Source organism: Pagrus major, chromosome 3, assembly GCF_040436345.1.
Source record: "Pagrus major chromosome 3, Pma_NU_1.0".
Lineage (NCBI taxonomy): Eukaryota > Metazoa > Chordata > Actinopteri > Spariformes > Sparidae > Pagrus > Pagrus major.
In genome coordinates this window covers 5,443,116-5,468,033 of record NC_133217.1, presented here as the reverse complement: position 1 = coordinate 5,468,033, position 24,918 = coordinate 5,443,116, and the positions used below count along the sequence as shown (strand labels likewise).

The 24,918-nt window shown below is 39.3% G+C and overlaps 2 protein-coding genes across 3 annotated transcripts; one reads left to right on the top strand and one right to left on the bottom strand.

The window, feature by feature from the left end:
• The first annotated feature begins 1,461 nt into the window (after nucleotides 1-1,461).
• Nucleotides 1,462-15,647, top strand: laptm4b (lysosomal protein transmembrane 4 beta). The gene is made up of 7 exons (XM_073463344.1): nucleotides 1,462-1,733; nucleotides 3,283-3,400; nucleotides 6,025-6,098; nucleotides 6,190-6,312; nucleotides 6,481-6,579; nucleotides 8,408-8,503; nucleotides 13,398-15,647. Exons 1-7 carry the CDS (start codon nucleotides 1,641-1,643, stop codon nucleotides 13,470-13,472), a joined length of 678 nt encoding a protein of 225 aa, XP_073319445.1. The 5' UTR covers nucleotides 1,462-1,640; the 3' UTR covers nucleotides 13,473-15,647.
• A 4,761-nt stretch (nucleotides 15,648-20,408) lies between these two features.
• On the bottom strand, nucleotides 20,409-23,497 carry rpl30 (ribosomal protein L30). Of its 2 annotated transcripts, XM_073463038.1 has the most exons (5): nucleotides 23,378-23,497; nucleotides 23,215-23,263; nucleotides 22,542-22,687; nucleotides 21,778-21,908; nucleotides 20,409-20,508 (listed from the first exon to the last, which is right to left on the bottom strand). In XM_073463038.1, exons 2-5 carry the CDS (start codon nucleotides 23,233-23,235, stop codon nucleotides 20,456-20,458), a joined length of 351 nt encoding a protein of 116 aa, XP_073319139.1. In that variant the 5' UTR covers nucleotides 23,236-23,263; nucleotides 23,378-23,497; the 3' UTR covers nucleotides 20,409-20,455. The 2 variants fall into 2 exon arrangements, with proteins under 2 accessions (XP_073319139.1, XP_073319140.1); XM_073463039.1 differs by lacking the exon at nucleotides 23,378-23,497 and having other exon boundaries at nucleotides 23,215-23,360.
• Between the last annotated feature and the right edge of the window lie 1,421 nt (nucleotides 23,498-24,918).

Sequence of the window (24,918 nt, the reverse complement as noted above, 5' to 3'; positions counted from 1 at the left end):
CCTAATGTGACGATGATGCGGTCCACCCACCGGAGCTCAGAGCTGTGGTCGCTGGCCCATCTGTCAGGCTTGATCCAGGATCTTTGTACAGACTGAATGACAAACTGACATTAAATCAAGATATGTTTCCTGTTCTAACATTGAAATTAAACACATCAATCTCTGGTCCTTATCCTGCATTCCTTCTCCTATCTGTGGAGAAGTGATGGTGTAGAAACTCTTTAGATATTTTAATTCAGGATTATGCATCGTGTAAGCACAACATCTACCCAAAAGTGAAGGTCTTAGAACTAGATTTTGATGCAGGGCCACTCTTCAAGACAGAGTCTTGGGATCAAGTCAAAGCATTAAAAAAATACTGATATTCAATATTCAAAGACTTCTTTTGAGCACAGATCAACTGAATGAAAGTGAAAATGACAACTACCAATTGTATTTACTGCACGTTTCACAAACAAACACTATATGAAGTAAGTACACATATGGTGTTTGTCAACACTGCCGTCAACTCGGCACAGAAAAACCAGAAGGGCCGTGACTCCGGGTCTCTATAGCCTACTGCAGAAAATGAGTAATTCAGATTCGATATGTATCGATATATTGATATTTTTGACACCACTACTGTGACAGCTTAGTTTGTTATCTTGGGTTAGTCCGGTCCTGACTGGTGAGGTTGTGAACCACTGTTCTGGATGAAAATCATGTGTGGCCTGTCCTTTTCCAGGTCACAACGGTGTAGCGGAGGCCGTGTGGCTCGGGCACCACTTGGCAATGCCTTGGCCTGCTTCCTGGATCCACCACGCTCTTCAAAAATATTGTATATAATTTCCTTGTATCAGATATTCTGTCAGTGAAATTTATAAACTGTGTTTATATTGTTCTGTTCTTTACATGCAATATCTAGGAGAGGGATCCCTGCTCTGTCGCTCTTCCTGAGGTTTCTTACATCTTTTTTTCCCTCCCATGTTAAAACGGTTATCTTTTGTTTGCAACATGGTAAGTTTTTCCTCACTCGAATCAAAGGACAGATTATCTCCCTCACTGTCCAAGATTGTAAAGCCCACTGAGGCGATGTGGTTGGATCGATTTAGTAAAGGTCAAATTAAGTCGGTTCAATTCACATTGCTTTATTGGCATGTTGTAACACTGCGCATACTGCCAAAGCTTTAAGAGTTTTTAGACATTAAACTAAACATAAACTAGAGCACCAGCAAATAAAAAAAGCAAAGGAACCGTCTGACACAGAAACTTTCACTACAGCAGAGCTTTTTAAATGCTGCTCCACTGACTGGTGAAAGCTTGGGTCTGGGATATTTGAGGGATGATTATGAAGCATTTTGCATCCCTCCCTCCATCCCTCCTCCCTCCTCCCATCCACCCCTCGGATCTTGGTCAAAATCCTGCCCTGGTCACGTGACTCCGGGATGAACCAGATTAGCGTCTCTCTCTGTTTGTCAGCAGTCCACTAACGGAAACAGGCGGACATCGTTTCAAACATACGCTGGATGTGGCGCTCCTAGCACCGGGGACCCAAACTACTTCTGTTTTGTTTTGTTTGTTTTTTCAGGACATAGTCGTCTTGAATATTTCATTTTCGGCAGCATTCATGAAATAGCTTGAACTCCACATTAGGATAAATAATGATTTCGCCGTGGGACCGGTGGTACTCGACGAGCTGCTGCCTCTGCTGCCACGTACGGACGGGCACCATTATCCTGGGAATATGGTATATGGTAAGTCCCATTTTTCAACCGATGTCAGGCCCAATATGTCTACAAATATGGCTCAGTTTATGGATTATTAACTGGCAGGTGACAGACACGAAGTGCCATTGAGTGTTTCTCAGATTGATAGCTAAATTAGCTAGGTACCGTTACATCTGTTCTCCACTTGTTTTTCGGCACTCGTTTTTTTTGATTTGCCATTTTGAGGATATCCTCGGTTTTTATACGATAATGTAAGCGATTAAAACCACGCTGTCAGCTAATTAACTGTCACTATTTCCGTGTAAGGCTTCTCATTAGTCGACATAGATGTGTTTTAATGAAATATAAAACATATTCGCGCAGTTTGCAGCCGCTCATTCTAGGCTAACGTGACTTTTTGTTAGGCTGTAACCTAAATGAGCCACCTGCCAATCTCCTTCGTCCTACATTTGTACGTTAGCGGGTAAATATAGTGTTAGCTTCTGTTTTTACCCACGGGATAACCTGAAGTTTTAAACATAGTTCAGTAAGCCTGGTAAATCCCTGACCTTTAGTACGCGTTAGTCTCCGGCTCTGTGTGACCCTACTATTAATCAGTACATGTCGTCAACTGGAGCCAAGGCCAGAAAAAGACACCAGTAATTAGACTTTCATAAGGTGTTTTGACTTGGTTGACTGGTAAACCAAAGATTGTATGTAAACTGGTGATGTTTTACCTAAATGACTTGGCTTATGCTGGGAATCTATTCTGGTTGTTAACTATTGTATTATGGTTTTGTTTTATGTCAAGAGTCAATAAAAAAAATCAGGTGCTGTGAACCTGTATAGAAACAGCTGGTCAAGTATTTGACAGCCATGGATAATAAAGTCATCATCTGAGTCATTTCTCGCATTTCACATGTGAGGATTTGATGCTTTTCCTCACTTCATATATAGTGAATTAAATGTCTTTGGATCTTGTAGGGATGCAGCCAGCAATTATTTGTATTATCAGTCTATAAATTGTCAAATACTGTGAAAAATGTTGATTACAATTTCCCGTTTGTCAAAGTGACATCTTAAAATTTCTGCTCTCCATTTGCCATCGTAAATGACAAAGAAAGGCAGCAAATCCTCACATTTAAAGAAATTATTAAAACAGTAACCGATTATCAAAATAGTTGGCAACTAATTTTCCGTTGATCGATTAATCAACTGATTGTTGCAGCTCTAGATTGCTTGCTTGTCCGTGTTTGTTAGACAAGCAAGCAATTTGAAGATGACACCTTAGCCTCTATGAACTTGTTATTGGAGCATTTTCTAGATGATTATTTTTACAAATAATTAATAATAATTAACAAAGCCTCATTCGGAGTTTTGTCCAGCAGATCCATCCACAACCGGCAGTCAGCCTGTATCACAACATTATCTCATAAGTTAAACAATTTTATCTCACCTGTAGTTGATTCTTGTTTGAATTACTTTTATCCCACACAGGAAAGAACCCTGATTCATCTGATCAGTTAATTGTAAGAATGTAAAAAAAAAGGCACATCTTCACTATGAAATATAATATTGATCTTTATTTCCCCCACAGCTCATCAATGCGGTGGTCCTACTCATCTTGTTGTCGGCTCTCAATGACCCAGTACAATACCGCTACCACCTTACCAGCTCTGAGCTGGGAACCGACATTGATGTCATGGATGATGCAAGTGAGTGCAACTAATCCCCTCATTCTTACATGTCTGACTTGTATTGGATTAGACGTCCTCAGTTAAGCACTACTCATTAATCAACATAGATAGTGTGACTTCAAGATGTGAGTTTAAGCTGAATGGAGGATTGAAGGTGGATACACAAAACTGTTTGGTTTTTTTTTTCATTCTATTTGAACTCAGTCAAAATTAATTTATGAGTAATCTAAATTTGTCTCCTCTTAGTGTTGTTGATATTGTACTATTTCTTAAAATGTAAACAATAAAATAAATAATGAAAAATGTAATCATCCTTGTTTGCAATCTTTGAGAGCATTAAAGAATAATAAAAATTCAGTCATTACCTATTCACCCTCATTGTTGTCCACAAAACGTTTCTGGAGCAAAACAGCGTTACATAAACATAAAAAAGTGAAGGAAAAAACAACATTAAATAGCTCCATGCAGCTAGTCCGGTGTAATCCAAGTCTCCGGAACCCTCGAGATCCCAAATTGATTTGAAAAGACATTATCAATGTATGGCTGAGCTCATTCAGTGACGATTTGGGCTTGAAGGAAGGGTGTAAATAATGTATTTTCAGTTCAGTTTGGGATCTTGGGGCTTCTGGAGACCTATGCCGGACTAACTCTAGTTAGTTGTTTTTTTGTTTTTTTTTAACAAATTTAAAACAAGTCCCCATCTACTTCAGTAGTTTTGGAGAAGGCTGCTATGCTGTTTTGCTTTAAAACTCCAGTAATGTTTTGTGGACTACAAAACTTCACCCAACTTTGCATTGGAATGAGAGTGAGTGGATAATGACTGAATTTTCATTTTTGGGTGAATTTACCCATTATATTTTATTGTGGGTTTAACAGAAATAGGGAATTAACAACATTGAAGCTATATCAAAAATATTACAATAACTAAACCAGGCAGTATCAAATTTTATGTCTCGATCACAGTATTATTTGGCTGTATGTCCCAGTTCTGAGAGTGCCAGCAGCATGTCCGTACATCCCTCTGTGTTCACGCAGCTCTAAAATCCCCTCTCCTTTCTGCACGGCACTTTTCCCCCCAGAATGCTGCTCTCAGCACAGGCATAGCTGAGTAGGCTCGGCTCCATACAGCACAAATCAGAGTGCATGTGTATTTTCAGTGCTTCCCCCTCCAGCAGCTATCATCATCATCATCACAGTCGCCTCTGGAACATCACAGCCTCTGTCACTGGCTACTCTGATTAAAAACGACTGCTCTAATTCTCCATCGGATTAGAACGGCCATCTTGACTGACTCCCCCTCGCATCGCGCCGTTGCTTGTGCGGCACCAGTCAAAGATTTTGAAGCAGTGGGAAAGGGTAGAGAAAAGCTGGCGTCTTGGCTTTGTTACAGACGGATGTCAATCGTGGCAACGTCACTATCAGAGATGAAGATGTGGATGATGAGCGTGTGTGGGGTGAGGGGTGGAAATTATCATACAAAAAAAAAAAAACGGGCATTTGTTTTTGGTTGCCTAAACTGAAAATATAGTTGCCAGTTTTAGTCATCTTATAGTTTAAGGTCTGGATGAAAACATCCTGGATTCACTTGACCTGACATTTTGTTAAGATTCTGACATACTTTTGTAATGAAAAACAATCAAATAATCATTAAATATGCTAAACATAAATCATAAGGTCCCCCTGCATAAACAAAGAATAAATAAATGGGGAGCTCGTTGGTTGCACCAGTGTGACTGACATTTAGCAGATCTGATTAAAATATTAGTCTATAAACATATTTTCTGTAGGTTATTTTATCAGTTTATGACAGGATTTCATTGACATCTCCTTAATTTCTCTTAAGAAATTGAATTTAACTTTAAATTATGTGCTGGTATACCTTAATGAAAAAGACACACCAGTGCAACCAGTGTAAAAAGTTAGTCTGAAGCCTGTATATAGTACATGTGAACATGTTTGTCTGTGTCTAGTGTGTGTAGCAAAGGATTAAGATGGAAGGGTATCATCATTTCCTGCGTCTTAACACAGTCTCAGTACTGAATTAATCAGTGTTGCTGACAGTAAGGGAACACCACCAGTCATGGTGATAAATAGAAGTCCCATTCAGATTTTTGCGAGTTTGTAAAATCATAGAAATAGTTATGTATTCATGTTAATAAAGCTAACTACTACATGCTTTTATTTTTACTGTTTCACAGCCATAACTGTGTCTCAACACCAAGTTCAGTACATGCTAACACTGTATAGTGATCCCTTTTTCAAACAGCACATGTAGATATGATGTGTTTACTTGACATCAGTGGATCCCTGTCAGTTCTTGCGCTACAGTGACACCGACACAAGTGCCTCATCAGCCAGTCTTCACAGCTGTAATGTGAAGGCTAGAGTGTTACGATAAGTCAAATTTAGCACCTCTTGCATAACAATTGCCCACGTGCTGATCATGTCTTGTCCGAGGCACATCGGCTGCTAAAAATAGTGAGGTTACTTAAGGTGCTTGTTTTGTAAAAATCCACGTCCTCATAACGACTTTTGGATTACGTCAGTGGATTCAGTGAAATTACGTGTTTGCTGCTGTTCCTCACAGCTAATCTAGATTATGTGTTCTCACATCGCTGTTTGTTTCTGTTTTGTCTCTGCAGATATTTGCATAGCCACTGCAATATCCCTACTCATGATTCTTATATGTGGCATGGCAACATATGGTGCTTACAAGGTAAATAAACAAACAATACAAAGTAATGTTGAAATAGACATCTTAACTGGATAAATAACCCTCCTTTCTTCGTCTGTTCTTTCCCACATAGCAACATGCAGCTTGGATCATTCCATTCTTCTGCTACCAAATCTTTGACTTTGCCCTTAACACACTGGTAGCCATAAGTGTGGTGGTTTATCCCAACACGGTGCAGGACTACCTCCAGCAGCTGGTGAGAACCCTTCTAACCCACACCTACTTTGTTTTTTTAAATGAAGGGTTTTTTGGGGGGGGGTTTCAGACTGAAAGTTTTGTCATCAAGGACACTTGATTACTTACTGTTTTTCGTCTCACTCCACTGATTTTTGTTTCATGCTTTCTACCTCTCCATTCCTTCCAGCCGGGGACATTCCCTTACAAAGAGGACATCATGTCCACCAACAACATGTGCCTAGTTTTCGCAGTCCTCCTCTTCATTGGCTGCATACTCTCCTTCAAGGTAAGCCTAAAGAGCCCTTCCATCACTGCAGATAAAAATCTTATCAAAATGCAGCCAGGTGCAATGTCAGAATCGCAAGAAGCTGCAATCTTTGGTAAAGGATATGTCTTGGCCTACTAATCTTCTTCTTCAGATGTAAGACAACATGTTTGTTCGGCACAGACCCCAACAAACCATAGTAAGCAGCTCTATTTTAAACTGTAGAGATATATAAAAAAGGTACGCTTCTAAAATATAATGAGATATGCAACACATTGCTACAGATGACACACACCCACTGAACATTTGTTCCCTGTGGGCCTGCCTTTTTTTAGATATTATAATGTGATCAAGGCCATTAAATCTCCATATGGCATGTATAATGAATCTGCCAGTGTGAACATTATCAATGTTCGTCATGAGATTATCACACAGTCAGAGAGCAGCGGGTCAGGGACAACAGGAAACCAACCCTGTCAAGCTAATTTCCCCTTAATGCATGGATGATTCTCCAGGCGCAGCTATGCTCTGGGGCTCTGGGATGAGATGGGACATGAAGTTGCAGTCATCTGTACAATCAAATCAAGTTGTTTCTCCTCTAAGCTCGGATTGGAAATGTTCTTGGCAGATATCCAAAGCGAGAGCTGGGCTTTTATGAGAGGAAGCAGCCACTGGAAGATACACTGCTGGACTTACAGAGAGGAGAGTTATAAATGTCACATCTCCGGCAGAGAGCTTATGGGGTAGTTGAACTGCTTATTGCTTTCAATTTCAGCATTTGTGTGCTTGCTGCAAACATAAATACAATCGGAAATTACTCAGTTTTTATTTCTGGGCTGCACGTACAGTATATATTGGCTACTCTTGTGACGATAGTTGAGTCAGTTCCCTGGAAGTGGGCCAGATCTAAAACCTCAAGGACGCATTCAGCTCTCAGCACAGAGGCAACACCTGCTAAAGTTCCTGTTGAAGCCAACATCCTCCACTTGACTGCACTTGGCATTAATGACAGATACAGACAGGCAGGAAGAAGGAGAGAGGAGAGAGAGGGATGTGACAGATAAGAGAGATGAAGATTGATAGATGGTTGGGTGAATAAAAAGACAGTATGACCTAGTAAGTATATGGGAAAGATGGCAAAACTCAGACTTGGTAGCTAAGTTATTTTCCCAATAAACAAAAGAGGTATTTTGAAGTCAAGGAGAGACAGAGCCAAAAAAAGGGGGAATGGAAATAAATAAGATTAAACCTTAAAAAGAAAAAAGAAAATGCACTTTCTTTGTTAAAATGGTTCTTTACCACTGTTAGCTGTACATCACTGCTAACATGTTGTTTTAAATGTACATTCGTGCAGACAATACTGTGGTGCACTGCTCAATTTAGAGGAGGTCAACTCAGCAGATGGTAAAGTGTTTGGCTAGCAGGCAGCCTGGTTTCCTAGTCGGTCGGTTGCGTTTACTGCTGGCAGAGGTACCGACTCAGCAGGCTCCTCACACATATACACAATGAACCTCCTGTTTTTCTGCCAAGTCAGAGAAACCTAAAGGCAAGTGCAACCGTAGCCTTACTGAGGGCTGGAGATGCCTGATGAGTTGCCTTGGCGAAAATGTCGGCGGAAGAAGGGTGACATTGTCCACACAGAAAAGTATCTTAATTCTGTGTATCCTGTCCGGCCTCGTTGCACAAGTAGCTGATGTGTCTCTATCAAGTAGTGATATGAATCATCTCTGCCGTCATCATCCCTAACCTTGATGAATGGATGAGATCAGAGCAGAGTAATAATGAAAAGTGGGGACAATGTCGCTGAAGGTCACTGTGTGTGTTCTTTGTTTTCACCTCTTGGGGACAGGCCTACCTGATTGGCTGTGTGTGGAACTGCTACAGATATGTGAGCGGCAGGGGCACCACCGAGGTCCTGGTTTATGTCACCACCAACGACACCACGGTGAGTCCTCATATCCACCCTTTAGCTCCCCACCTCAAGGACATTCTGATAATCCCCCTCACTCAGACGGTAGTATAATCGCATTTGCAAAGCATACGTAGATTTTTAGCCTACAAGCTTTCATTATACAAGGTGAATATAATAAAGATTAAGGCTTTGAAAAGTTATTTTTAATCACATTAACTTGTATAACAACTGCTAGCCTAAAGATAAGGTTTTTGAGCCATACTAAAATATAGATTCTATTTACTTTTTATGTTATTGCAGTCAAATGAGTTGATACCTCTAAATGTACAAGGTAAGGATTATAATGTACGTCTATATGATTGTATAGCTTGAGTTGTTCTAAGTGCAGCAGTTTAGAGCCCGAAAGATAAACAGGCATTTAATTTTTAAAACTAGTTAGAGCAAAATTCTCCTAAAACCTCATTAACCTCAACCTCAGACTTTAGAAGTTAAATAGAAAGGGTAGGAATTATTTTCTGTTCAGTGTGGGAAATAATTTCTCTAGTAAAAAATATTTCACAAACTGTTTTCTGCAATCACAGATGCCACATTACCAGGGAGGAAGAAGTTCACCTCAGATAATTTGCTTTAAGAAAAGCAAAAGATCGAAGCATATGTGTCATTTATCATTTGCTGAAATCTATTTATACTCTGTAAAAATAAATAAATAAATAAATCTAAAATACAATTTTCCAAAATGGAATTTGAAAAATTATTTTCTGAAAATATTTTATCCTGTGCCTCCGTATATTGTGGTCATCGAGTCATTTCACATAACTTTTACATTTCCAAAAGGTTCGGGTTAATGACGTCTCGTATTAAAACCACCATAACTTACGAAGTAAATAGCTGTCATATCACAGTCCCTGTGTAGTATTTAAACCCATAGTTAGTTATTGTCAAATTAAAATACGAGACTTATGAGAGAAATACGAAGCTGAAGGTAATAACGTTCAGGATCTGCCGAATATTTAGATGTGCAAGAAATTAGGGTGTATTTACGGTGACGAAATGCATAAAAATTGTTGATTGTCAGAATTGTGCATCACAAGTTCCCAGAGTGCATCTTCAAAATGCTTGTTTTGACCAACCAACAGTCCAAAACCCAAAGAGTCTTCATTTATTATCATAAATGACAAAGAAAGGCAGTTAATCTTTACATTTAAGTAGCTTGAACCAGGGAATATTTGACATTTTTGCTATAAAAATGACAATCGATTATCAAAATATTAGCACATTTAGTACCTGTTACATTTGGGCTGATATCATTGTCCATCACAATGTTTCACTGTAGACATCATCATATGCCAATTTGGCAGACATCGGCCGACCCTAGTACCTGTAATTTAATTACGTATTTTTTCTCATTACCCTTAACGGATAACAATTGCTATTTTGTAGTTAATTGCACAAAGCTGTTCCATGTAACTAGTTACTCCCCAGCACTGATATTACTTTATATAACCCCTAGATTCTACTTATAAATAGTTTACATACATACACTGGTAGAATAGCATCCACAGTATAGTAAAAAATGTCCAGCTTGTCAGTGTTGTCACCGTGCAGTTTATCTATTTATTGTCTGACAGTCAGTGAAGTGACATTGGTGCTGTCCGTAGCAGTACAGTAGGTGCTGTAGGTCATCCTGAGGTGTGTCTGGCTGGCTGCGCAGAGCCCGGGTGTTGTCAATCCCACTTGTCCTCCTCAGTGTTGAGTCATGGGGTTTCTGAGAGGCTTTAGCATAGTCACGCTTTCCATTTGTCTGTCTGTCTGTAATCCTCCACCCTGATACATAAGACATTAATCTGCCTCACACCCGCTGTCGTCTCAATACGTAGAACTTCATCTGCCTGTCACTTTGCCCTTGTTGTCATCGTGGCCCCCAGTACGCACTGCTGACGTTTTTCACCTTACGAAACAGACTCTACATGCAGGAGCTAATCCTGATATCATATTGTGTATCAGATGGCCTTTCAGCTAAGATTGGATATGTGCCAGTCAGTTTTGTCCCCTGCAGATATGTTGGAGGGAGAGAAATTGGGTTTTTTTTGTAATTATTGTAACCAAATTTTTAGAGAAACCATTGAACTGAAACTGAACCTTTAGCATGACAAAACTCAATTTAGAAAATACACATAATATGTGTGTTCTTCTATAATTTTCTAATTTCCAACAAATCCCTCAGAAACACCAAAACAACAATACATTCACACAGTGCTCACAATACAGTCTGACTTCACTCCTACTGAAGACATAATCTTCACACAAATGTGACAAATGTGACAAATGTATAATATTTTTTGAAAAGAGTAAGAGTAAATGGTGTATTTGTCAGGGACAGTTTTCAGCTGGTGATTAATGCACATTTGTCCAGCATCATCACAGTGTATGTGGGATTCACTTAAAATAAACTACCATACCCATTGTTGGTAATAATAAAAGAAAATGTAACTCAGTCTGACTCAGTTATGTATTTTATTGTTTTTTGACAACAGTGGAGGTTTATACAAAGAGGAATAAACTATATCAGAGGCCAATAATAAATTGTCTCAGAAATAATTGCGATAGATTATGTTATTGTCACTTTAATACCATATTATGCCACTGATATAATGATAATATGATATGATAATAATGCAAGGAAGACCTTCAAAGAGCAAGGAACTTTTAATTTTTAAGAATAGTCAGACATTGGAATTAGAATATGCAAAAAAAACGACTAAATAAATTAATTCTGAATAAAATAAAACCACACAATGTTATAAACACCAAAGGCAATATCAACTTTAGCAAAAACGATGGAGATCGTGTTACCATATTACAAATTTGAGCATATATGTATGAAAAGAAGATGAGGTAAATATCAATACATCACTCTTAACTCTTAACACAGCTCAACTTTAATTATATAGCATTCAACACAAAGCAGTTCATCCAAAGAAGGACACAAAATAAAACAAAAGGAGATGAATATAAGAGAGGAGACGGAAAATCAGAGTACACAGGTAAGACTTGTGAGTAGGATCAAATCATTGTGGTTGTTTGTTCTTCTCTTTGGGATTTTTTTAATAATAAGGAAAATATAGAATATTTCCAGCCTTATCCTTTAAACACATAAAAAACAAGACATTAAAATTAAGCAGCAGTCTTTGGTAAGATATTTTTTCCTCTTGGTAAATAGCCCCCTTAAAACTCACGAGACACTGGAACTGACGTATAGGAATCTGGCCAAATCAGTTACACATAAGTTGTGATATAATAAGCTCCAAATAAGCTTTGTTATTTGTTTTAGCGTATTAAAAAGCTTTAATTCTATTTCATAATTGTGTAAAAAAAGAAAAAGACCTTTTAGTGAACAAATCATAAAAATGGATAAAATGCTGACCATATACATATTTCATTGAGCCAGAGGAAGCAGAAAGAGTCTATGTAAATAAATGTATATTAATTTTAAAAAAATTATCAAATGAATTAGGAAACCAACAACACACAAAATGAAACAAAATGAAGTAAACAAGTGAGGCAAGTAGGTCAACGTGAAGGCCACAGCAGAAGCTGTTTGAATTTTAATGAGAGAAGAATCAGGGAGCAAATAAAAGCAACAAATATCTGTGATATAAACAGGTCAAAAGCCTGAACAGTGACGACATGTTTTTATCATTTCCTCTCTGCACACACACAGAGCTGAATGAATAGACCGCTCCATCTATTTTTACTATTAGAAAGCAGGCAGTGTGTCTAAATGGCTTTTTACTGCCTCGAACATCAAGTACCCAGCTGCTTATCTGCCATGCTTTTATATAAATGCCATTAAAATGCACAAGGGTCGCCTCTCTCCCTCTCTCATTTTTCCCCTCCTCCTCCCTCTATATATCTCTGTCTGTCCTCGTCTCTTCTTCTGGACATGTTACATAATTGTCTGCTTGTCCGCTTCATTTCAAATCCTCTCTGTGATGTGTTTGCCGGGCCTCCCTGGCCGTTTCACAATTCCATCCCCTCGGAGCATATTCTCTCTCTCTCTCGCTCTCTCTTTCACTGAATTAGCAGCAGTGCTGGTTTTATAACACCATTTACAGAGAAAGACCTCTGATGGAGAGAAGGCAATCCGGTCTCTTAAGCACAGGGATATTCGTGTTGATGTTATCCTTTCAGTGAGTCATGCCTTCTGTAGGGATGGAATAAAGAGTTTGAAAGATGGAGAAGAAACCTGCAACGGTTACTAAAGCTGTGTCTGAGATCACTTCCTATCTACAATAGCCTGAAAGAGAAGCATAAAGCATTCAGACTGGATGAAAACCCGACACAGTCCATCAACATCAAGTGACGCAGACCTTTTCACCACTAAACTAAACTAAAAAACTAAAAAGAAAACTAAACTAAAAAGAAAAGAAAAGTGGATTGGTGCATCTCTCGATGTTAGTGGGTGTTAGTAGGTTTATTTGTCCAGTTTGAAAGGGGTTTTACTAGCTATTAAGAGCTTTCAGCAGTATCCCACAGGCTTGGTTCAGGTCATCACATGAACCAAGTGCATACTTGCCAACCTTGAGACCTCAAGAATAGAGGGGATTTCAAAACCCAAGTGTGGCTCTGTAGGTCCTACCCCCCATTTTCAGAAATCAGGAGAAATACGGGAAAATTGTGACCCTGGGTGGAAACCAGGAGAGGGCAATGGAAAACAAGTCTTCTGGGAAAATCAAGAGGGTTGGCAGTGTGGAACAACCACTTGTGACCATGTCACTGTCACATCATGACATTTGAACCACCTGTATGAGATGCGGCTGTAAGCTCTGACAAGGTTAATTACAGTTTATGGGAAACACTTTAAAACTGTCTCGTCATCACTGAACCACATAACCAAACCACCCTTTGGTTTTCCATTACATTACAGGTTCTGCTGCCACCGTACGAGGAGGCCATCGCCATACCACCGAAGGAGCCCCCTCCACAGTATATGGAGGCATAAGAGACGTCCTCGTTGCTGGATCCTATACCCCAAACTACCCCCAACACCAACCACATCTCCCTTCAACAGTAGGAACCTGACGCTGGCTGGAACATGTTGAAAAACAAGACCAAACAATGTCTTAGAGGCTGGCTTCAGCTTGGAATCCTGCCAACCTTAGATTAGATTAGCCCGACCCTGAGCCAATATTGCCATCAATCCCCCACCCCAAACACCACCCCTGGTTGTTGTGACGTGTTTTCTCCCCTTCGCCTCCTCTGTCCTCCTCCAAGGACAGAATCGCAGCAACTTCATCCGCTCCCAACCACCACCACAATCCCTCCCTGTTGGCAGCTGCTGTCCCCTGGCAGCGTCTAAACTCTTGCACGCCCTGAACACTCTGTCCCGACTTAATTTGCACTTTTCTTTGAGCGAAACGTGCACCGGTCTGGCCACCAACTGTTAACCCCCAATACTGTGAATCTCCCTCGTGGTCTTTGTCTAGAAACAAACTACCTGAAGAGAGATAGCGACAGAGAGAGCGAGAAAGAAAAGTGACATGCATGATCAGTTATGCAAGAGCACTTTTTTCAGAAAATTGACAAATTCCTTCATTGAATGTAATGTCGAGGTATTTTTGTATGACTTTTTTGTATAACTGAGAGAAAACGAAGTGAGAAGTGAAAGGCTGTCCTGTTGTGATCAAATATCATCTGTACTGATGTAGGTTGTCCTGCAGGAAAATCGTGTTGAAAAAGGTTCCTTGACCAACAACAACTACGTCTTCCTTTTGTATCCATGTAACACACTGTCTGTGAACCTGTGATCCATTGACTGCCAGTGAAAACCTCCTTCACCCGTTGACTTCTATCACAATATTCCAGTTTGCCTTCCTGTCCGCGTTCCTGTCCGTTCCGAGATTTTAAACGTTAAGAAAGACTGGCATTAATGTAATCATCCAGTGAAGCACTTATCACAAAAATGTTTGACACATTCTCACGCGACACATCCAAAAAGGCAATACACATACTGTAAAATCTAAAAATGTGTAAACATTCGTGTGTGAAAATGTTTCAGTGAAGACGTCTGTCTTATTTTCCTGTCGTGTTGCAGCTGCAACAGCATCGTCTGTGTCTTTATCGTTGTTTTTGTTCTTTTTGTTTTTTTACATGGATCATGGTGTATAATCTGATCTTTTTAGTTGAGCTAACTTAGCTGGACTGAGGGCATTTTCCTATAAAGAAGGCGTGACATGTTGCTGTACATGCAGAAACTGTATGTGTGTGAAAGTGTGTGTGCAAGGGTGTGTGCCTGCCTGAGCGCTATGATGTAACTCCTAAGTCCTTTGTACGTAGTACCGTTTCTTTGCACATGCAGTGATATCATGTTGAGATATTTCCTGTGCTGGTGACCTTTTTGAAATTAAAGATGGATGGGAATCTAAAGCGGTGATTTAGCTTAGCATAGTAGCACAAAATCAATACACAGAAATGAAGCTAGAGAAGCTAGATGCTTGTCTTTTTAAGACATAATACTGAAACAAACGATGTTAAATATACCTAATCCCATTTTTTTTCCAATAATTCCTAAGTACTATTTCCTATTAACAGATGAACCTTAAATTTGTGTCATTCAGACTATGCAATAGTGCATTCAACCACTCTTTAGACCTGGAAATACCATGAGTTAGTTTTCCATCTGGTACTAATACTGTAGTTGATCATGTAGCCATTTGTTGGCCCCCTCTTCATCGTTGTCCCTGTGTGAATTACTGCTTTTGCAAATCCAACAAAGCTGAAAATGAAATTGCACTTTAAAGTCAGCGTAAGCTCACTGAGAACCGATGTGTTTGTGTTATCTCCATCTTCACCACGTTCTGCTGTAGCCAAGTGGTTCTAATACGAGCAGCCATCCTCTCCTGGATCAGACAAGCTTCTACAACGTGACATAATCGAATCGATATTTGTGTGATGTGACTGAAAAGCTGACAGATTCTAATGTGATCGAGGAGAATATCGGCTCAGGAAAAATAAGGCTCGTGAAGTAATCAGGACATGTGGATGGCTGATTTTTGGCTCATTTTATTAGAATCACTTCAAGACTGTTCTCCATGGCTTTCCATTCACACACATCCTCTTGTTGGATCTGCATGAGCTCATCATGTCTTCAGTTCTGAATAATAAAAAGCAAAATCAATCTGTGTCTTCTCCTGGATTTATTTATGAAGTCTGATGGTTTGTTTGAGTCAAGTCAGTTTTATTTTTCGATTTGCAACTTGAAAATAAATGACTTGAGACTGAATTTTTTATCTTTATATCTCTATATTATATTTTATATTATAATTTATATTAACTAAATTAATATAAATATAATTTAATATTAATTATTAAAAAATGACCTGACCATGACATGACCTCTTTTCGATCCTGTAAACTTAATCTGCTGTGTTCTCTTCATTTATTTCTGTTATATTTATATAAGTTAAATTTCATTTAAATTAGTACTGGTGAAAGGATCAACTTTCTGCATTAAGCAGTTCTTTTTGTCTTGTCTTTATTTGGAATTATTCACATAACTAAATTTTCTCCATGTTGTTTCTGTTGGCTCTACATCCAAAATAAGGATCTCACTCTAACATGGACCAAGTCTGAATGACATGTATTATAGCTCCAGTATGTCACAATACCAGGATCCTACAACTGACGCACCTAAATGGAATCCAACCATAATTAATTGATTATTTACAGCCTGTGTTTTTCCAACTAAAATGTCATCTGTGGCATGTTTTCTATTGGATTAGCCAACTGTCATATATGGAGATATGGGGTTATTAGAGCTGACTGAAGCTCAACCTATTCAAATTATAGCGTGTCAGTGTCTTGTGATAGGGGAGTTCATCAAGGGAAAACAAATACTCAACAAACCCTGAATGCATCATAGACTGAAATTGAGCACAGTGACTCACTGAGGGCTGACTAGATTGATTCGATGCCAAGAAATTCACTTTAGATCAGCATCTGACTGTTAATGCGGGAGTTTAATTCAGACATTACCTCCATCAGATTCTCTCTTATTGAAATTAAATGACAAGTAGTACACAGTCGATACAAATTCATCAGATGTGACCAGGCTGCTCTAATATTAGATTACCATAAAGAAAGTCAAGTTCTGAGAATATGACTTGTAAAAAATTGGGTGTCCTGCTGATGTGCGTGCATCCAGCTGTCCTCCGAAATAATTCAGCATCCCTCAGTGGGGACGGACAAGCTGGCAGGATCAGCAGGGATTTACCCCGCCTGCATCAAAATGGAGGCTGGCATTACCTTGGGTCTGACAGTAGGCTACCAGACAGACATGCTCACCTACTTTTCTACCACTGGGACGGGGCAGTGGGGAGAACAAGCAAACAAGTGGGTCACATCCTGTCTGTTTTTCTTGTTTAAATGCTTGTCGGATGCAGATGGAGGATTGTAGAGTGGCATCAGCTTCCAAAAGATGGAGAGGAAGCAGGAGCCAAAGGGTACTTAGTGAAATCTGTCAGCAGACTTTGGTGTGACCTGGATTGCATTCAAATTCTCCTCTAACATTTTCCAGTACAACCATTTTACCCTAAAGCAGACAGTCACAGGTCACTATATACAATATCTGAATAAAGATTAAAGATGTACATTTAGGGTCAAACTACTGAGTAAAACATCCACTTAATATATTCTTTGTAAGTAAGTTAAGTATGTAAGCCTGTTTAATGTACTTTTCTGTCTGTCATGACATTGGCCAGTGGCAATGAGAGGTTTACAATCAATAATGTTGTGTGTGAGAATACAGCACCCAGTAAACGTCCACTGAGGCGTAACTAGTGTCACATACCATCCTGTTGATGTTCCTATAGTCACAAGCGTTCAATATCTACTCTGCTGACCAATATGGTCCAAAAATCCATTGTCCTTTGTTTTGATTTTCCATTTGTTCTACATAACTGGAGTCAAATGAGTCACTACTTTGAGAAAGTGTGAGAAAATTACTGCAAGGGCCCCCGACAGGCGTCGAGTTCCATGTATGGATTTGTTTACATTTGTTAATTTAAATCTTACTCTGCGACCTCTTTTAGATATTGTCCTCATTCTGCTGCACGTGCGACAGATCATCTGGCATGAATTCATTGGATTTAATTGGGAATCCAGCAAACGGCTTAGGGAAGCAACGAGTGGAAAAAACTGGGCTAAACCACTCAAACGGATGATGGATGGCTTACATCTCTGTCTCTGGCTAAAAGATGCAGCGGCTTCCTGTACAGACAGTGTTTCATACTTCGGCCAAAAACAATGACATCTGATCTTGACATCTATGGGGTTGAGTTACAGTAAAATATCATATTTTGCCAGTTCATGATTCTTACCTTTCACTGACTTTCACCTGCTTTTGGTATTCAGATCAAAAGCATCGCTGTATGGAGGGTTCTCTTAGCCAAAACAAAACATATAAATACATAAATATGTATCTTTTTAAAATATATTTTTATGATTAGCTTTGGTCCTTAGAAGCCTCCACATTTTCTGTTCCTCCTTATCATTGGTTAATCAACGGTTAACGATCGCCACATGAATCAAAACTTTTTCAGTGCTAAAGGAAATGTCTAAATGAGATGACTGAGGCAATATACTAAGTTATGACTTCTTAATATGATTTCTGAGCACATTTATGGATGTTTGAGCATGGTTTCTGTGTGTTCTGGTTTGACTCATGTATGAGGGTACATAACAACTAAATCCCAATCTTCGCACAAATTTTGTCAGCTGGATTTAAAGATCCCATGAAGCTGCGGGACTTGCAAGAGACAAATTATAAAGAGGATGCTTGAAACTGTTGCAGCAGAGGGCAAAAACATCCTGACTTTTAATCCTGGATCCTACATTTCCAATATTGTAATTTGTACTGCAACTTGATGTCTTTTTCTTTGATCCTCCTTGCCTGGTTAACTCCACACAATATGATATCACCTTGTTGGTGTTGTTCCTGGAACATCATAATTAATATTGGTCTCAGGCCATCACTGCAACTGACCAATCACATTTTTGTAATGACAGTTTAGAAACTTGTGGAAAAAGACAAGGAATAAAAAGCCAATCAGAGGAGTTATCCTTTCAAACACATGTTCAACATTGTGAAAGGGTCTGTTTCAACCCAAACCATGTTTTTCTTAACCCTAACAAAGTATTTTTGTTGACTAAATCAAACAGCAACAGAAGAGTTAAAAGAACCAGAAAATAACAAATGAACTTAAGTGACCAGCATACCAACGTTCTTTCTATTAGAAGACGAATCACGGCCTCCCAGGTGAGAGTTCTGTACTCAACCCATGAAACCACGATAGCACGCTCAAAATGTGGTCTTTGTCACTTTCTCGTAATCACAAATGATGACTGGAACCCCAACACGGCGATATCAATAGGCCACATAAGACTTTTCACAACTACAACTACTTTCACTAACAAGGCAGTGCTAAACATGACAAAGTGATGTAGGGCAAAATTGGTGTAGTGCCCCTTTAACATGACAAGTACACCTGATTTGTTTTTGAGAAAGGGCCAGTTTTGTTGGCAGTTTATTCTAGATCTTCAGACAACAACTTCAACTCAAGGGACACTTACTCATTTGTCTCGCAGCTAGTTTGGCTAAAAAAGTGAGCTTAATAAGATCAAAAGCTCCAAAGTGGACCTTAAGTGGAGATTACTTTACCGACTCATATTCAAATGTTTTTTTGGAAATAAAAGTGCTCACCTTGCTTAAAAACATGTATAATGTACGCTTCAGTGTTAATATACTGATGGCCACTGCTTAGGGCCCTAAAAAGACCTGCGTCAGCCTCAGTTTGATGTGTGGTTACAGAAAGGCTTAGTCAACTTTATCCACCTCTGCTACCAAACTGACCTCCAGCAAGCTGCTGTATGTGTGTAATGGTCACTTAGGAGCCGCTACATGATTTTCAACCAGCATCTCTTTAACAATGTCTAATGTGTATTGATGTTTTGCACACCACATTAGATATTTGATGTATTGCGGTAGAAAATATTTCTGGAAAACTTCTAAATTGAAGTGAACAATGTTCCCAATTCCCAAATGCATCCAGTGTAACAGACACAAACCTCATGATCTATTGCAAAGAAATGTGTACAGATGGGAGTTATCTTTAAATAGTTCAACACTCACTCAACATGATAGCTTCTCAAAAATTGACAGACATTATTTGGAAAGACAGATTTTCCAATTCTGTCATTTTTGATTTATGGGGACATTTTTCCTTTCCAAGGGCTCCATTTATATAACAAAACAAAATCTGCATGTGAGCTTGTGAACCTTTGGTAATTGGTCTGTTTGATGACTTAATGTTGACGAAATGATCTAATGCGTCTCTCGTGTGGCTGAAAACATTTAACCAGAGCCACTTTGTTCTTGGCATTGGGGAGCATATTCACACACAAGTTAAAGGACATCAACAGTATGTGTGACAGAAACAGCCATCACCCTCTAAAGCTTTTAATACCCCTGAAAGGAGAGCGTCCTTACTCGATTACAGTCAACAGGCTGCAGCTAATACAGCTGATGGACATCCCCAAGGTTTACGTAAGTGAGAGAAAAAACATGCTCATAGATCAGTTGCGTAATTTTATCAACGCGGTGATAAGCGGCCAGTTGGGTAGATCGTCATTTGCACGTAAACAGATGTTGCCATTACACAAGTCTTTGAAGAAAGATAGATGGTTTTCCTGAATAATTTCCGTGTCAGATTACTTTCGTAAACATCTCTGCAGAGAAAAGAGGAAATCCCTCAAACAGACCTTGAAAATGTTAATGGGGGAAACCTTGTAAGAGCATGCCGGTGCTCTCTGGTGGAAAGATGCAGGAATGACACCATGTACAGACAGTCATATTGATCAAAAATTAAAAGACAGCAGGATGTACTGTTAACACCAGTTTATTTATAACAATGGGATGGGGAAACAGCTCTACTGAGGTGGCTGCTGCTGGTCTGGCATGCTCCTGATGATGTCAGAATCGCCTGAAGAGGAAAAAAACAAAGTCAATTGATCAAATTAAAAAAAGCCACAAGTACAAAACTGATATGAGGTTATAAATGTTGCCAACAGAGCATTCATGAACCAGCCAGAAAGCACTGGCAGTTCAACAAGGCGCCCCAAGAGCCTCTCATCTAGCAAACCATTAGTCCTGAACTAGGCCACTTTGAGCAGCAGGTCCAACAGGCGCAAAAATTCGCAGAGCAAAAATCAGGTCGCAGGAGGTTAACCAAAAAAAGGATATTAGCAGGGAGGTTAACCAAAAAAAGGATATTAGCAGGGAGGTTAACCAAAAAAAGGATATTAGCAGGAAGTTTAACCAAACCTCAGCCTGAGCAAATATTTCATCAACAATTAAGGTATATGGTGACTCATTTTGCAGTTTCATTTGTTGAGCTGCTCTGAGTTTGTGTTTTTTTTTTTACTTTTGACATGTAGTTTAGTTGAGTGCTTCTGGTGCATCAGGGTTTCAGCAGGTTTCAACAAGTTAAACTTAAGACTTTTCAGAACATTATTAAAAAGGTTAAATATGAGATTTTTAACATTAATATTGCAGCAAACAACCATTTGCTATGTAAAGATATAGTGGACTAATGGCATCCTGAACAGAGAATGACATCACACTCCAAAACATTAGGTTCTGATCTGAACTTCAACTCTTTGTTTTAGTACCTGAAAAAGGTGGTTAGCATGAATGCAATTAAGACCTATAATGTGAAGGAAAATGGAGTACCAAAAAAGTCAACGTCAATGAATTTTAAAAGGTGATGGCACATTAGCCCACACAGCACATTAGCTGGATGTGCACCAATACCTTCTGACCAGGCAGTACAGTTTGCATTAGTAGTCATTTGCTCCATGTTGGTTTAGTTTTGAAGTTTTGTAACAGTGTGGGCAATACATTTGTTTCCAAAATTCACATCTAAATTTCAAAAGTCCTGTGCACAGATATCATCTGAAATTCAGGCTGACTGGGATCAGTCCCCTGGGGCCAATATCCCTTCATGAATTTTGCTACTAGACAGCACCTAGCACAAGCTTGTCTCATACATCCTATTAGTCCATTACTGTATTGTACTTTGTAAAGCACATTGCAACTCCACATAAAATTCTATTATTACAAAAAGTTTATAGTATGGGTCCACTCCATCATGAACTAGCCAAAATCAAGCTCAGTGTTTGTGACAGTAGTGGTGAGCTTTTGAATAAATTGCATACAGATGATGGTGGCCTAGACAAAGGCAGGTACTCACCGGGGTCAATAATTGCCAGTGTGCACACCCTGTAGTATTTGCCGCAAGCTGTGCCGAGCTCAATGTTGTTTCCACTGTAGTGGTGGACACCGGTCTTGGCCAGCATGGCATAGTACTCAATCTCAGATTTCCTGGGTAGGACAGACAAAAGGAAAATGTGAGCAGCAGATAAAAAAATACAGCAAATTTGGCAACTGACGTGGTACTCAAAATAAAAAAAAAATGTTTAAAGATGCCAACAAGTCATGCTAACGTAGAAGCTATAAGCACTGATATATACCAGCTGTACTGCAACTTAATTATAGTTGGTTAGTATTGACACAAAAACTCCAAAATCATTGTGTAACCTGACAATTTATGAACAGCCTTTCAGACATTTGTGTTTCACAACATCTGTATTAGGGCATACCTGTGTCATACAGTCATATATAAAACTGGTCTTAAAAACTTGATATTAGTTGTGAAGATTTTAACCAAAATCTGAAGTCTTTAACGTGGCAACACAAGCATCAGTTTGCACACTGAACGTAATTTTGCATGCTATGTGAGGGCAACATGCTGATAATGACATATTTGCAGATATACTTTATTAGTAGTAGTATCACACTGTAATTCCCTGCAACAGAAGTATGCAGAATTATCTTTTTTATCCAGTTTAAATTACTGTGGATTCTTGTGAACCTGTTAACATCTCATTCAATAGATTATTCACATAGCCCACCAATCATGATACAGGTATGAATTAACTGATCATCTTTTTATACCTGAGAGCTGGGCAGTTGTTGGCCAGGATAACCAGCTTGGCTTTTCCCTGACGGATCATCTTCTGGGACTGTTTGTAGCCCAGGACGTATTTTCCACTCTTCATCACCAGCTGGAGCCGGGAGTTGATGGACTCCATGGACTTTTTCTAAACAGATATACATACTTAAATTAGTGACAAGCAGACATGATGGCCTCCAGGGCTAATTTGCAACACTTGCCCATCGTTGTGCTCGTGCAAATTCCAAACCAATATACGAGATTAATATAGCGTAATAAAGAAGACACAGGAAAGTGAGCAGATTAAATTAATGTTAACATACATTAGTAACTGTTGTCACGTTCCTGACATTTTGTTGTGGTTAGATTTAACGTTAGCAAAGTAGCATTAGCCACTCTGCCGGTGTTATACAGTAACGTTACCTCAGCTACTAACGTTAGCCGTCGTTAAAACAGATGGACAGACGGCAGTACATCGAGGGACAGCCTACACGTGCTTTACACATTTACAGACGCGATAATGCTGTAAATTCAACACTTTGGGAGCAATTAACACATTTATACGTGAAGCTAACGTGCTAGCTAGCAGGCCCTGACAGAAACACGTCCCCACGTGAAGCAGCAGTCTGGCCCTGAAGCAGCGCGTGCACTCCGGGCCGAGCCAACGCCACTCACCGTTTTCTTTGCGGCCACCATTTTTGCGGTTTAGTCCACACCGGCCAACCTGCGAGCGAGACGAGGGAAGGAGAAGGTAGTCGTTAATGTCTGGATGGCAACACAATATCAAAATGAGCAAATCCCGGTGATTTTTTAATAGAAAACTCGGAGCTCGTCTTACTGTGAGTTAACTCCAATATGGCCTCGGAGAGAAAGGAAGTCCCATCGTGCACCGCGCTGCTATCTGTCGGTGGGCATGCGCAGATGACTACTGCGCAGACAGCTCACTGCTGATGTATGTCTGAATGACAACAAATGAACAGTAGTTTCAAATGAGCATTAATGAGACAATGACATAACATATGAAGGCGAGGTCGATACATTTATACATCAAGTAACAGTACAGAAGAATAACATTTAATTAAATGCCACGAAACAACAAATAAGACAGATCCACAATGATTAAAGATAAGTATAGGCTTATATAGTAGTATCTATTACATATCTATAATAACAGAGATCTATTTAAAGCTTTTCCACCTATCCACTTTACTATTTCACTCACCATACCAGCTGAAGACAAAAAATAAAATGAAACTAAGCTTGATGAAAAAAAAATATTCCTATGGTTAATCATAATAATGACATAAAAAAGTCGAAATGATGATATTAAAAGTCATAATTGTGGGATGAAAAGTCATAATTATTAAATGAAAAGTCATAATTATTTGCAAATTCAAAATTATTAGATAAAAAGTCATAACTGTGGGATAAAAGGTCATAATTATTAAATGAAACGTCATAACTATGAGACAAAGTCAAAATTATTTGATAAAATGTAAAATATTATGCAATAAAAAGTCTTAATTATGAGATAGAAAGTCAAAATTATGAGATAAAAAGTCATACTTACCTCAATTCTTCTTTTACCATTGAGCCGATGTAATGTATTACACACTTTGTCACATTTCCACTGTACACTACCCTTTTCCAGTAAATTAACTCAGGGTTACAAGTTTTGCTCAAGGGCACACTGACAGTGGTCCTCGTTGTTGGTTCATCGAGGAAAATGGTTCACTTTCCCCGCCCCAAGAGGTGACTGCTGACTGAATAAGGTATTTTTGTCCCTACGCCAGCCTCCTAGAAACAGCCTAAGTTACAGCACACAACAAAAGCCCACATTTCACCTGCGTGCCTAACTGTCAGGACACCTGTAGCCACGACACGCATCGCTAAACGCGTTTTTGGAGGAAGAACGCATGTTGCGCAATTACGCACGGGACTAAAGGAATTCGACGAGCAGCCTGTCTTTTTGTCACTCCTCCAAGGGATTCGCTGTCCATAGTTTTGGAGTCCTCTCCATTTACAGAGACGATATCTATGCACGACGTCATCAGCGCAGTTACAGCCTCTCCTCACCTGTCAACTCTGAAGTTCACCGTCCAGTCCTCTATGTGCACAGGGCAGGATGGGATGCTCCACAAGTTCCCAAACTTCGGCGGTGGAACCGGGTCGACCCGGTACTAAAACCGAGGAGAGCAACGGAGCCAGCACAACAGGTGATGCACTTACCTTCACACTTATATAAATATGTCTGTGAGGTATCTGGGAAATACAGATTACCTACTGTATATGTTGTATATGCTCTCATTACAAGAATAGGCTTTTTACTTGGCCAAATACAGAAAATCACATTTATTGGCAACTCTACTATTCAAAAAT